General features: G+C 41.0%; 1 protein-coding gene across 1 annotated transcript; it reads right to left on the bottom strand.

Annotated features, from left to right (window-relative positions):
- Nucleotides 1–4033: 4033 nt before the first annotated feature.
- On the bottom strand, nucleotides 4034–5939 carry tmem256 (transmembrane protein 256). Its single transcript, XM_029526677.1, has 4 exons — nucleotides 5821–5939; nucleotides 5163–5200; nucleotides 4891–4971; nucleotides 4034–4677 (listed from the first exon to the last, which is right to left on the bottom strand). The coding sequence occupies exons 1-4, from the start codon at nucleotides 5900–5902 to the stop codon at nucleotides 4534–4536; spliced, it is 345 nt and encodes a 114-aa protein (XP_029382537.1). The 5' UTR covers nucleotides 5903–5939; the 3' UTR covers nucleotides 4034–4533.
- Nucleotides 5940–11487: the final 5548 nt, after the last annotated feature.

Genomic DNA, 11487 nt, shown 5'->3' with positions numbered 1-11487 from the left:
AAGGGGGGAATCCTGCCCTCTCATGTTATTGCCATACAGCACTAATTTCTAAAGATGTTGCAACCATAAAAATCTCCTCTATTTGGAAGTCAGATCAAGCTGAAACTGCTGCCAAGTGGGTTAAATGTTTTAGACCAAGAGGTGATCTATGGCTCTGACAATCAAAAATTCAATCTCTGGCACCAAGCTAGTGCTTGTTCAGCAAAATCAATGGAGGAAAAATCATAAAAGGAATGAAATCCATAAGGAAGAAATAAAATAATGGAAATGAAAGAAAAATAAGAAATAAAGGAGAGCAGGCCTGATTTTTTTTTTTTTTTTTTTACCTCATGCACAAGGACAAAGTTGTCATCACTGGTTAATAATAACAACTGTGATCAACTAAACAATTCTACTCATTTATATAGCTCTGCTAGGCTTAACTACTAATAACTTAAGTACCAATCATTATGTAAAAGAAAAATGGCCTCTGTTATTGATACGTTATGTGTTACACCATTAGGTCGGCACTACTGACATACAGAGACTTCTCAATCCTAAATTGGACCTTTCAGAGTTAACTTAAAAATACACATCTTCAGCCCAGTTGTTCCAAACTGGGCTGGGTTCCAAGCCAATAGTAAATCTGATAGTTAAAAGCTTTCACAATGTGTTTCATTTAATAAGCTATCATATGAAAACTGGCTCCTTACCTGTAAAATGCATTTGTGCAGTAAAAAGTATAATAATTACTACATAACGGTTGTAGTACAGTTAAATTAATCAAGTGTAATTCAAATGAGGCCATGTTGTACTTATCTACTGACCATCCCAGGGCAGTACTAACCTGGAATTACCTCCAGATTGACAGACAAGCCTATACACTGCCAATTCCACCCAATAAAGACAAGCTCATTCTTAAATTCTAGTTTAAAAGCGTTTTTCAGAGGTGGATTTGAAATTGTGGAACATTCAGTAACTCATTTTGCATTTTATATATTTTCCCTTTACTCTTTTACTGTAAAACTACATTATTTAATATATATGGCTCTTAAAGTGCTTTGCATTGCCTTGGTGTATAAAATGTACTATGAAGCTGCCTTGACTGCCTTGTCTAAAATGAATAGAAACGCTACAAATTTGTTCATTTGCTTTCAATCACTGCCACTAACACTTGCTCTGTCTGTTCTGAAAGTTATAAAAAAGAATTCTTTTCAAAGAATTGTAAAGATGATGAGCAGTGAGTTCTTTGCCCACACTGTCATGGTTACAAAGGTTATTCATTACTTTCAAATTTTATCTACCATTGCAAACTTTTACTCTGCCGTTATACGCGGCTTGTTTGATATAATATAGGGCACACGATTGAAATACAGCCAAAGCCACTGTCTCCCAGCTGACTAATAAGAATTCCCAAATATTTCATTACTCAGTGAGACGGCTGCTACTGATAGTGGTTATGGTGATGTGGTAACAGCAGCGGCTCCCTCCAGTGTCATCTGCTTTGCTCCTCTGATGCATGGCCGTCTTCACTGTGCAGATGGAAGTGGAATTATTGGGTATAAAGCCGTGAAAAGGGGGCAGAAGTGATAGGGCCTCAGGGTCCATTGAAGTGAGGGAATAATCTATCTGAGGGTTTTATATTGCTGACCACCATTTAAGTAGTTTGAAAGAGTTCGCAGGAGGACCAGGATGTGGAGGCATTTGGGATGGCCATTACAGTCAAACTAATTCACCGTGAGAGCCGCCACCACCTGACTGATGCCTCTTAGAAAGGATCTGGTGCAGCAGTGGTGTGTATGATACAGCACACACTTTAATCTGTTGCCTGTGCGATTCTCTGGGATATTTGTGCATCCCCTGGTCCATGTGATTGAGTAGGAGGAAGCTCTGGGTAAAGATGGCCGTGTGTTTCATTTCAGGTCTTAAAGAGAGAATCTGGAGAAAAGCGGCCATCCAAAGACAGCCCATCAGCTTCCATAAGCTATTACCTTACTCACACAACCAGATGGTTCATCTTTGACAAAAACAAACTCAAGATCAAGAAATCAATGGAACAAGGAGCCATTTCCCACACGCATAGATGAAGCTGATGTAATAAAATCCGTCTGCAGGGTAAGATGAGAAAAGGGAAAGGGAAGGAAAGGGGGAAAATTTTTGACTAAATATATTCTCAAGTGGAGAAAGAAGGGAGAGGAAAGCTTGTGAAGTGCAGGGGAGGTCCCTGGAGGTATAATTAACAATATCTATCGCCAGTATCTGCGTCTCTTCTTTCTCTGACGCTGAGAGCAGCACACACTAAGGCACAAAAAAAAAAAAAAAACCCAGACAGTTCCTGCCTGTGGGTTTGCTTCAGCAGACCATCCTGCTTTATATTCTGTATATTAAACAGCAACATATGAAAAACTATTTACTCTGCATGAATGCTTCCATGTTTAATTGTACAATGCTGAGTCAAAGATGACTAAATGTGACTTTTTTTTTTTTTTTGACACTGTTTACCTACAGTGGTGCAACCAATAGCCATTTTCACTAAACTAATTTACACATTTCATTTTGTATTGGTTTACTATTTTACAACAGAAAGTATTTTTCAGTTCCACAGTCACGATGCTGTTTGTTCTTGCTCACAGTCATACTGTCATACTAAATAAATTTTGAATGTACCACAATAGGGGGTCCAAATGAAAATCTTTGCCCCCCGGCCTGAGGCAATAGGTTAATCCATCTGTGTGTTTGGAGTGAGAGGCTCCACAGGCCCAATGGTACACGTGAACTTATTTTCAATAGCAGTGTAAAGTCAGTGCTGTAGAAAAACATTGTAAATAAAAGATAAGAGCTGTTCTTCACTGTGAGATTATGCATTACATGTTGTGAGGGGAAAGATTAGTCAGAATTTCCTGGGAAGTTCTGTAACAGAAGTTCAGGGCTCAGACACAAATGTCTCATCTCATTCTTCATTTTTCCATCCCTCATGTGCTCACGCATTAAATTTGATCTGCCAGAACAGAATAGTGAGACCCAGTAAGTGGACTTTAACATGGAGGTGCTGTGCTGACGGCAGCAGCATCCACACATCTGAACATCATCTACTGAGAGAAGGGAAATATAACTCTAAAATAAGATGGTGGTGTGAAATCTGCAGCTCACATCTTGGCAGTGAATCATATGATTTTCCCTTCAAGTATTTAACACGCATCTGAAATTTTGATGAAATGCGCAGCTCACAGTGAGGAACATCCTGTGACTGAGTGAGGTCTTTCCTGAAAAAGTTGGATGTTTTCAGTGAGAGGTGTGTGACTGGGTGTTGGAGCTTTCTTTGATGTGTGATTGAAAAGTCCTAGAATAGCAGAACACTTCTGCATAGCTACTTAATTCTAATGAGGGTTTTTATGAGTCATGATCAAGAGCTCACTGGCATCGTGTTCAGCCAACGGCGCCTTCTCTTCTGTAGTCTCCGCTTATGGGCCTACCCTGGAAAATTGACCTAGAGATTTATACAGCTATTTTCTAAAGGTCCCCATTGCGGGCCTACAGTCAGGAAGGCGAAAAGTGTTTCAATGGATTTCACATTCAATTTGAATACCGAGTGGCTGGAACATGGTCTGGGCTATAGGGAGGCCATGGGTAATGAACTCCTTTGTGTTCTGCCACTTAAAGGATCAAATGCTTGGGGCTGTGAAGACATTCAGCGTTTCAAGACAGATGACTTCTTTCAGCCATAGGTGGTGAATCCTATAGGTTTATTCACCCTTCACTGGCTTGATTCAAGGGTGTAACAGTATTAAAACAGCTTCAAATCCGCACAAGATGCATCAATCTTTCCATGTGCTCCTTTATTTGTTACAACCGGTTATGGACAGGGATTGCGAATAAGAGGCTATTGACACTTGTGGAAGCAGTATTTAGTTTTGAGAGAGTAAAACTGGTGGTTGGTCTTATTGAGAGAAAGATTGTGCGCTGCAGATTTGAGGCTAATATGGATGCTCATTTTTGAGATCTGGTCATGATTTCATTGACAGTAAAGCAAGTGGATGGAGGAATCGTATAAAAAAATAATTAAAATAAATAATCACAGCATGTATTTATTTCATCTTAATTCATTCATAGTCTTTCTTCTCTTACATCTGTAGGATAAATACACAGCAATATTCAAACTGGATTTACTGTAGTTGCAAAATACATATAGCAATGGGGATTTGCGTTGTCTGCCTGGTAATTTCCTTTTCTTTATAAAATTGACATCCCATTGAAAATGCTCTATCAACAAATTGCTGATGTGACAAAATGCATTACACACAAGTGCATTTGCTCATCCAGTTAAACTTGCACAAAACAGTCAAAGGACACAGAAACGGTTAAAAATGTGACCTTATCTCCTGCTGACACCCATATCCTTATACAGAGAGCCATGTGACGGGTGACACTATCATTTAGCACTTCAACGCAGCCTCTCAGCCAACCCTCACGGGCTCTCCACTTCATCCAACCACAGTCTGACAGTTTAGTGTTGCACAGTTGCCCTGTGGGGAAGGAGGTGTGAGATGTTACAGTTTAGAGAATCATGGCCAGCCAGCCAACAATCATGGCTACTCCCCCAACAGGAGCCACTTTTCGTAGACCCGGGTCGCCTGTCACAGCTTGGTGGTATAGAGAGCCACAGAACATCCCCATACCAGCTACCAGGAGGGCGCCAGCCTGTATGCATGGAGAGATAGAAGTGTTTAAACTATTTCAGTTCCCAGTTGCTACATACAAAACAGCATCCCCTGTGATTATAGCCTAGAGAATAATTATTTTCTGGGTAGGACAGACAGGAAATGGCAGGATGACACTACTAAACTGGTGGAATTTTGAAGGATGCTCAAGTGGATCCAGCTCTAAGAATGTGGACTGGGCCTCCATACTCACCACAGCAGGTTTGCCAGAATGGGCAGCACCCAGAAGGGCCAGGCTGTGGTAGAAATGGTACTTGTTGGCAGTTTCAAACAGCTGGAGAGGAAGACTCAGAGTTAGAAAGCTGACAGAAAGGCTCTTAATCAGTCTCCATTTTACTGAATCAATAATGTTGAAATGGAAAATTTTGATTAAGCTCGTGAGTATTACAAGATGCATCAGACATAGGTTCATCATCAGGCCAAACACTTTCTGTACAAGGGACACACTATACATCATTTACATACCACTCTTTGGTAATCATCAGGGTCTTTGTTTTTGAAACCTAAAAGGGAAGATATGGAACATAAAGATGATGTATTCAGCACACAATGTCACCCGCTATTCTCATTTATATTCTAAATATGACATTATAGTTACTCTGGTAAAAAAAAAAAAAAAAAGGGTAACCTCTATCATTGAATTTGGATCAGCAGCACTTGTGAACTCACAGTGGTCACATGATCAAGTTAACAATTTAGTTACTTTCATTTTATACACTCCCTTTTAAAAATACCAAAAGGTAGCAGACACTAACTTGGACATCTGACTGTAGGTTCGCCACTGACCCACTCCTTAAAAAAAAAGCTTTCCTCCACCATGACACTACATACGCGGGTCACCTTGATTACGAAATCATTTAACAAACTACGATCCAGCAAAGTTATTTTACTTGATGCCAAATTGACCCTTATCTTATTAAATATTAGCTGAAGACGTAATTTCTTCTTTTAAACAAATGAAAATGTGTCGCTCAGGGCGCGAAACTTAAAATTAGCATGTTTTGGGACGGACGCTGGACCAGAAGGCTTCGTCTAACAGCTCTTTCCGGCTCTGCTGATTGTTTTGATGAATTTAAAAGGCCGCTGGAGGAGAACCGGCTGTAAACTCGTGTTGAGTCCGTACCGTGAGCCCCGTACGCCCCGGCTGCCACCGCCGAAGCCCCGGACAGAGCCGCAAGCCTGCGGACGACGACAGAAGCGGTCATGTTTGGTCGGGTGAACGCCTCCTATCCCACCGGAAGACTGACGGCTGTGCTGCGTTCAATGACTTTTGCCAGGCTCCTTCATCTTAGGTCCGGCGTCAGGTTGTCATAGGCGTGTCTTCCTACCGTATGAGAATAAAAAAAAAAACAAAAAACGAGTCACATAGTATGTAATGCAACGTAGCATGGCGTGACGAGGTTGAGAACAAAATTTTATTCCGCCTTTTTAAAAATAGTGATGTAAAAATAAACGTTTGCATTTCATATAGTTTTAAGATGCATGATAAATTTGCCTAAATCAACTAGCGACAACTACAAACGGTTAAAATATTTTTCCATAACAACAAAACAAAACTACTCCTCTGATTGCGCTTGTATAATTTTCCTCCTAATTACGACACCTAGTCCAGTACTTGAAAGCATCAGCACCGGGACATGAGAGTGCGCTTCGCTCGAGGCCTCCGGGCTCCCGTCCTCATCCCTTCTCCAATCAGAAGCTGGAACCAAGATGGCGGCTGCCACGCTACAGTTTCAGTTTCAAATTTCATTACTGTACATATACTGTACAGCATATCTGACACTGACACTCAAGAAGTCACTGTGTTGCTTTAGGCTACTTAATCTGCTGATTTTATAGTGAGTGTGTGTATTTCGATTGCAAGTTACTTGGGACTTTTAATCTTGCAGTGTAGATGATATTATTCTCCCAGGTAAAGAAATAAAAAAAGCACATTTATGCATTATTAACGTGTTCAGTCCGTTTCTGTTAAATCAGATAGTATCACAGTTCAGATTGCAGAGCAGAAGAGACTTAATCTCACCAACCACCAATTTGAAAATGTAAAAAGACAAACACATCAAATAATGTTAATTTACCTCTGCTATTTTCTTGTGGCACAACTGATTGATACTATTGTGCTGTTTTTGTATGAATAATTAATTTTCTACTCAGAGATGGTTATCTGCCGGCAGAATGCTGCCATTTTCAACATCACCATATGCACCAAATCACCATGAAATACTGATTGATCGGCTCAGCGGTGCGACGGGTGCGTTAGTGAGCAGTACTTTGCAATTTGTCCTTCACTGCATTTTGGGAAATACGAGCAGATCTCGCTGCTTTAGTGGGTTTCTCTCAGTTTTAGATGCGTTTTCCCTCTCAGCAGATGTGTTGGGAACTGTGTTGTTACCCTGTAATGAAAATTCACTAATCCCTGCAGAGAGGCCACCAAAAGGGGGTGCTGTATTGCTTTCTCATCTGCCATAATTTTGACTGTGAGACTGCTTGTGTGTGTGTGTGTGTGTGTGAGTGTGTGTGTGTTTGAGAGAGAGAGAGAGCATGAAGGGGGCAGAGGGACTTCTTCCAATTATCATATTGAAATTACACAGGGTAACATTGCATTACGGGAGAGTCACTAAACCACATTTTCCGCTGAGCCTCGTCCTTAGCTGACTTTGACACTGCATTAACACAATGCATACAATTAACACATTTTAATGACCATGTAACTAATTAAAAATAAGCCTTATAAGTCAAGCTTTCATCATCAACTGTGAACTGAATCAGTAGCCGGTGTGGGTGTGTTTGTGCGCAGGCCTCAGTGTGTTGTGATACAAGTTTATCTCCATGTACATTTGTGAATGTGTGGACTCCATTTTGATGTTGTTTGTTCTTAGTTTGCACAGAACAGGTTCATTCACCCCCCCCCCCCCCCCCCCCCCCACACACACACACACACACACGAACACTTTGAGGTTATTTGCATTCTGGCCCATGGCAGATGGGGCAGATGGGACAGCAAGGACAACAATAAAGTATAGCTTTACATCTTGTTTTCACAGACAAGCAGCAAATTATCTCTAAGTCCCAGCAGCCGCATGCTGTGAGCTTCCTCCAAGAGCCAACATCCATCTCACTTCAGGCAACCCGCCTGCCTGTCAGCTTGTTTCTTCTCCTCTCTAGTGACTGCTTTGCTCTCGATGTGTTTTAGTGGAGATGTGTGCATGTACGTGTCTAATTTCTTTAGATTGTTTTCTTGTGTTCTCTCTTTCTTGTCCTGATCGAGCCACCATCCACCATACAGACATCCAGATGTTGTGTAGAGGAATAGAACGCACAACACGGAGAGCATTGCTCACATTAAAGAAGGAAATGGGAACTGTTAGTTTGTCTTGCAAGCTACATGCAAAATAATCAGCAGCCTTGGCACACCCTCTTTGTGGCCTGGGGTGGCAATGACATGGAAAGATGCATCCAGAAGAAGACAAGGAAAGTTACTTCTTTACCAACCGTTCTAACATTTCAAAACAAATGCATGCACACCTGCAATCTCACTTTTCTTTCAACTTAATGTACTGCCCTGGGTTGTTTTGAAAATCCAATTTCCTATTTGTGTGAGATATATTGTTAGGTATATCTGGTGGCAATGCTGCTATGGGAAATTTAATGCAAAGCAAACAAAGTGGAAACAGCATGTCTCATCAACAGAGAAAAAAGATTCCACTTTGTTGTATAGTAGGTAACAAGACAGATGGAAACACCACAGCAAGACCTCAAAGTTGTCATTATTTTAAGTAATGAATGATGCTGGGGAGCTTGCATAGTAATGCTATGGGAAATGCCACAAGTGTCATCCATCTCCACTGCTGTCACACACATACAGCAGGAAAACAGCAGCAAATCGAAACAGGATGGCAGTTCCTGCAAGTGATGAAATGTTTTCTCTGTGCCGAAGGCTTCGGGTGCTGGGCGGAGTGATCCCCCCTTGCTGGATGCTGAGCTTTTAAAAGAACCCCAACATTTCTGAAAACTATCCATTAACCTTGATGTGTTTTGACGGTTGTATGCCTTCACCGTCTCTAGCTTGCTTGGAGAAGCCTCAGCCGCAGCCAATTATCTATCTCTTAGGGTGCTTTCATGTCTCCAAGCTGGTTAGTCACAAATGTACATATTGTGCCCCAGTGTCACAGCTTTTCTTGCTCCAGCTTGTCACTTGTCCTGTCATCACATCCCTTTCAGCAAAGAGAAAAAAAATGGGTGGGGTGGGTGGAAATGGGTGGGGACAGAGTAGACAGCCCTGGCGTGTGACATTTTGTCTGTGAATCCAGGCTTTTTAGTGCTGCGGGAGACAACACCAGTTGCCATTACACTGGCCGGCACACATACACCAGGTCAAATCCGTCTTATGCCCACACTGAAAAATATTGATGTGCGGATTTTTAGACAAAAACCTTTTTTGATAGTATGACAGGTTATCCCTGATACTGACTGTGAGTGTGCAGCCCCAAACAATGCAATCAAAGCACATTCAGGCTTATTATTAATCCACTGAACACTATTCAAACAAGTCACTCTCCCTTTAATGTCAGGCTGTTTGTCCCTGCCTTGTACAAAAACAAACACTCAAGCTCACACAAGCATGAACTCTCAAATATGCACACGCACACCCACACACCATCACACAAAGTTGCAGGAACAGCAGGCTCCCCCACACAGAGCAAGCATAATTAGCACACTCGTTAAGCTCATCTGCATCTCTCTTCAAAGGAGATCGATGCAAATGGATGGGATTTAGCCACTGGCAGCAATTAGGCCAAAAAAATATCCTATCTGGAGAAACTTGGTTACTGCGAAGACTCAGTCTCATCATGGGGAATAAATGTGTTTTCTGCCCCTGCACTGAGAACATAATAGAATCCAAATCGAATGCTTTCATTTACTCTCATGTCAAATCCTGTTTGTTTAATCACTTTTGGTACCAGCCTTCCTGGTCGTCACATAATCCAGGGCTTTAAAGGAGAATGAAGTTTCACTGGGAATATGTGACACCATCACCAGTTTACGATACAAAGTCGGGCCTGTGTGTTCATGTCCTCATAGATCGATTCCCCGTGCTGCAGTGTATAATTTGCCACACTGGGTGACGTCTTCCCTCATTACCATGAACATCGCAGAATGTCCCGCTGCATTTACAACTCACCAGCAAACAGGTATTTATCCAGAGAAGGAATTAAGACCCAAAGCATGCAATGATTAACTGCTGGTCAAGGTTTAAAACAACAGCAACCAGCCAGAAAATAGAAAGAAGAAAGAAAAAAAAAATACTGTTTCAATAAATGAAACTCGAAATGAGATCAATTTTTAAAGATTTAAATTTCGCACACAGAAACAGAGAGCCACAGATTGGAAGTTGTGTCTATTGTTAACTTGGCTCTTTTGATGGGATTTTAAAGACTCCGCATACAAGTTAGCAAGCAGCCTCCAAAATTTCTGGGAATCCTTCCACAAATTGTGGACATGTTCCGGTTGGCACCACCATCACCGGAGCCACATGCTGCTGGTGTGGCTGGTAAAAATACAAGTTGACAAAATAATGTCACCACAGGGTCCACTCATCTTTTAATGGTATCACACCTCCCTGTGTCCGGAGCTGTCCAGCTCGTTTCTTCCTTTCATTTTCGCCATAAAACGCACACAAAAGCCAATCTTCCCCAACTACGCTTTTTACTGTCACTAGCTATAATTGCAAAAATATGATATAATTACTTGTGCCAAGTTTGGAAAAGAAGACAGACAAATATTTTAAAAGTAATATTGCAGTCACTTTTCAGTGTACAGCAGTGTAAGTGTTGAGACTGCGAGAGAAAAGCTTTATTCTACTTTCCTGGGAATGCCTGAAGAAGCAATGTGGCTGCCTAAACCAGTGTCAGTAATGCTTTCATTCACACTTTAAATCATTTCATAGTTTAGCTGCATGTTTTTCATTTGATTTCGAAAATATTCTGTTCTGAGAGGCTGGCAGAAGGCTAATAAGGCCAAGATGGCTCACAAGACGTGGGGCAGACCATCGCAGGAGGAAGAAATTAAATTAAATTAAATTAAATTGGTAGGAGTTGAGGTTACATTAATGAGTCTCCCCCATGTGTGTTCAAAGGAGGACTAGTCCATTGGTATAAAACGCCCAATGTGTCATTTGTGAGTCAGGTCTGTTTTGTTGGCCTTTCTTAAATTGGGCCCTGGTTTTGTCTATTTTTGGAGTTATATTTCAGAATGATTTAAATAGCTATTTGTTTTTAATACTTTTTTCTGTTAATTAAATTTAAAACTTGTATACCTTTGTTCTCAAGCCTCTTTCTGCTTGGCCCCTAACGAGCAGATATAGACAATTACAAGTTAAAATGCTAAAGAACCAATTTGATTTTCAGCTACATCTAAGTCCTGATGAAGTGTGTTTGCGCTACACTGTAACATCTGTTTCAGGTCTGATATAGCTATGGGTTGACTTTGCTCAGGTGTGATCTGGCCATGCTAAGCATTTTGTTTTGATTTTTTCTCTGGGATTTTCTGAAAAAGATGACACGTTCGTGTTACTGTTCCGCATTAGAAAAGATTCAAGATGATGAAATCCCCCAGAGACGTTTGCAGATTGAGCATCACAATTTTAAACATATATCTGCGCATCTTTTCTGACACAAATACAGCCCTCCATCTATGGCCACTTCAAATGCACTAAGTAATCTGTCAGCCAGTATGTTCTCTTGTACAAATTACTTGTTGTTTTATCTTCAGCGCTTTCTACTTGTTTATT

The sequence above is a fragment of the Echeneis naucrates genome, chromosome 18 (assembly GCF_900963305.1).
Source record: "Echeneis naucrates chromosome 18, fEcheNa1.1, whole genome shotgun sequence".
Taxonomy (NCBI): Eukaryota; Metazoa; Chordata; class Actinopteri; order Carangiformes; family Echeneidae; genus Echeneis; species Echeneis naucrates.
Note: the sequence above shows the minus strand (reverse complement) of the source record. Positions and strands in the feature narration are given on the sequence as shown.

Excerpts from the sequence above, each read along its gene's own strand:
- tmem256 (XM_029526677.1), bottom strand. The coding sequence starts at position 5,902 with ATGACCGCTTCTGTCGTCGTCCGCAGGCTTGCGGCTCTGTCCGGGGCT. Across the intron at positions 4,972-5,162 it reads CTGATGATTACCAAAGAGTG|CTGTTTGAAACTGCCAACAA; the intron begins GTATGTAAATGA and ends CTTCCTCTCCAG. Across the intron at positions 4,678-4,890 it reads ATTCTGGCAAACCTGCTGTG|GCTGGCGCCCTCCTGGTAGC; the intron begins GTGAGTATGGAG and ends CCATGCATACAG.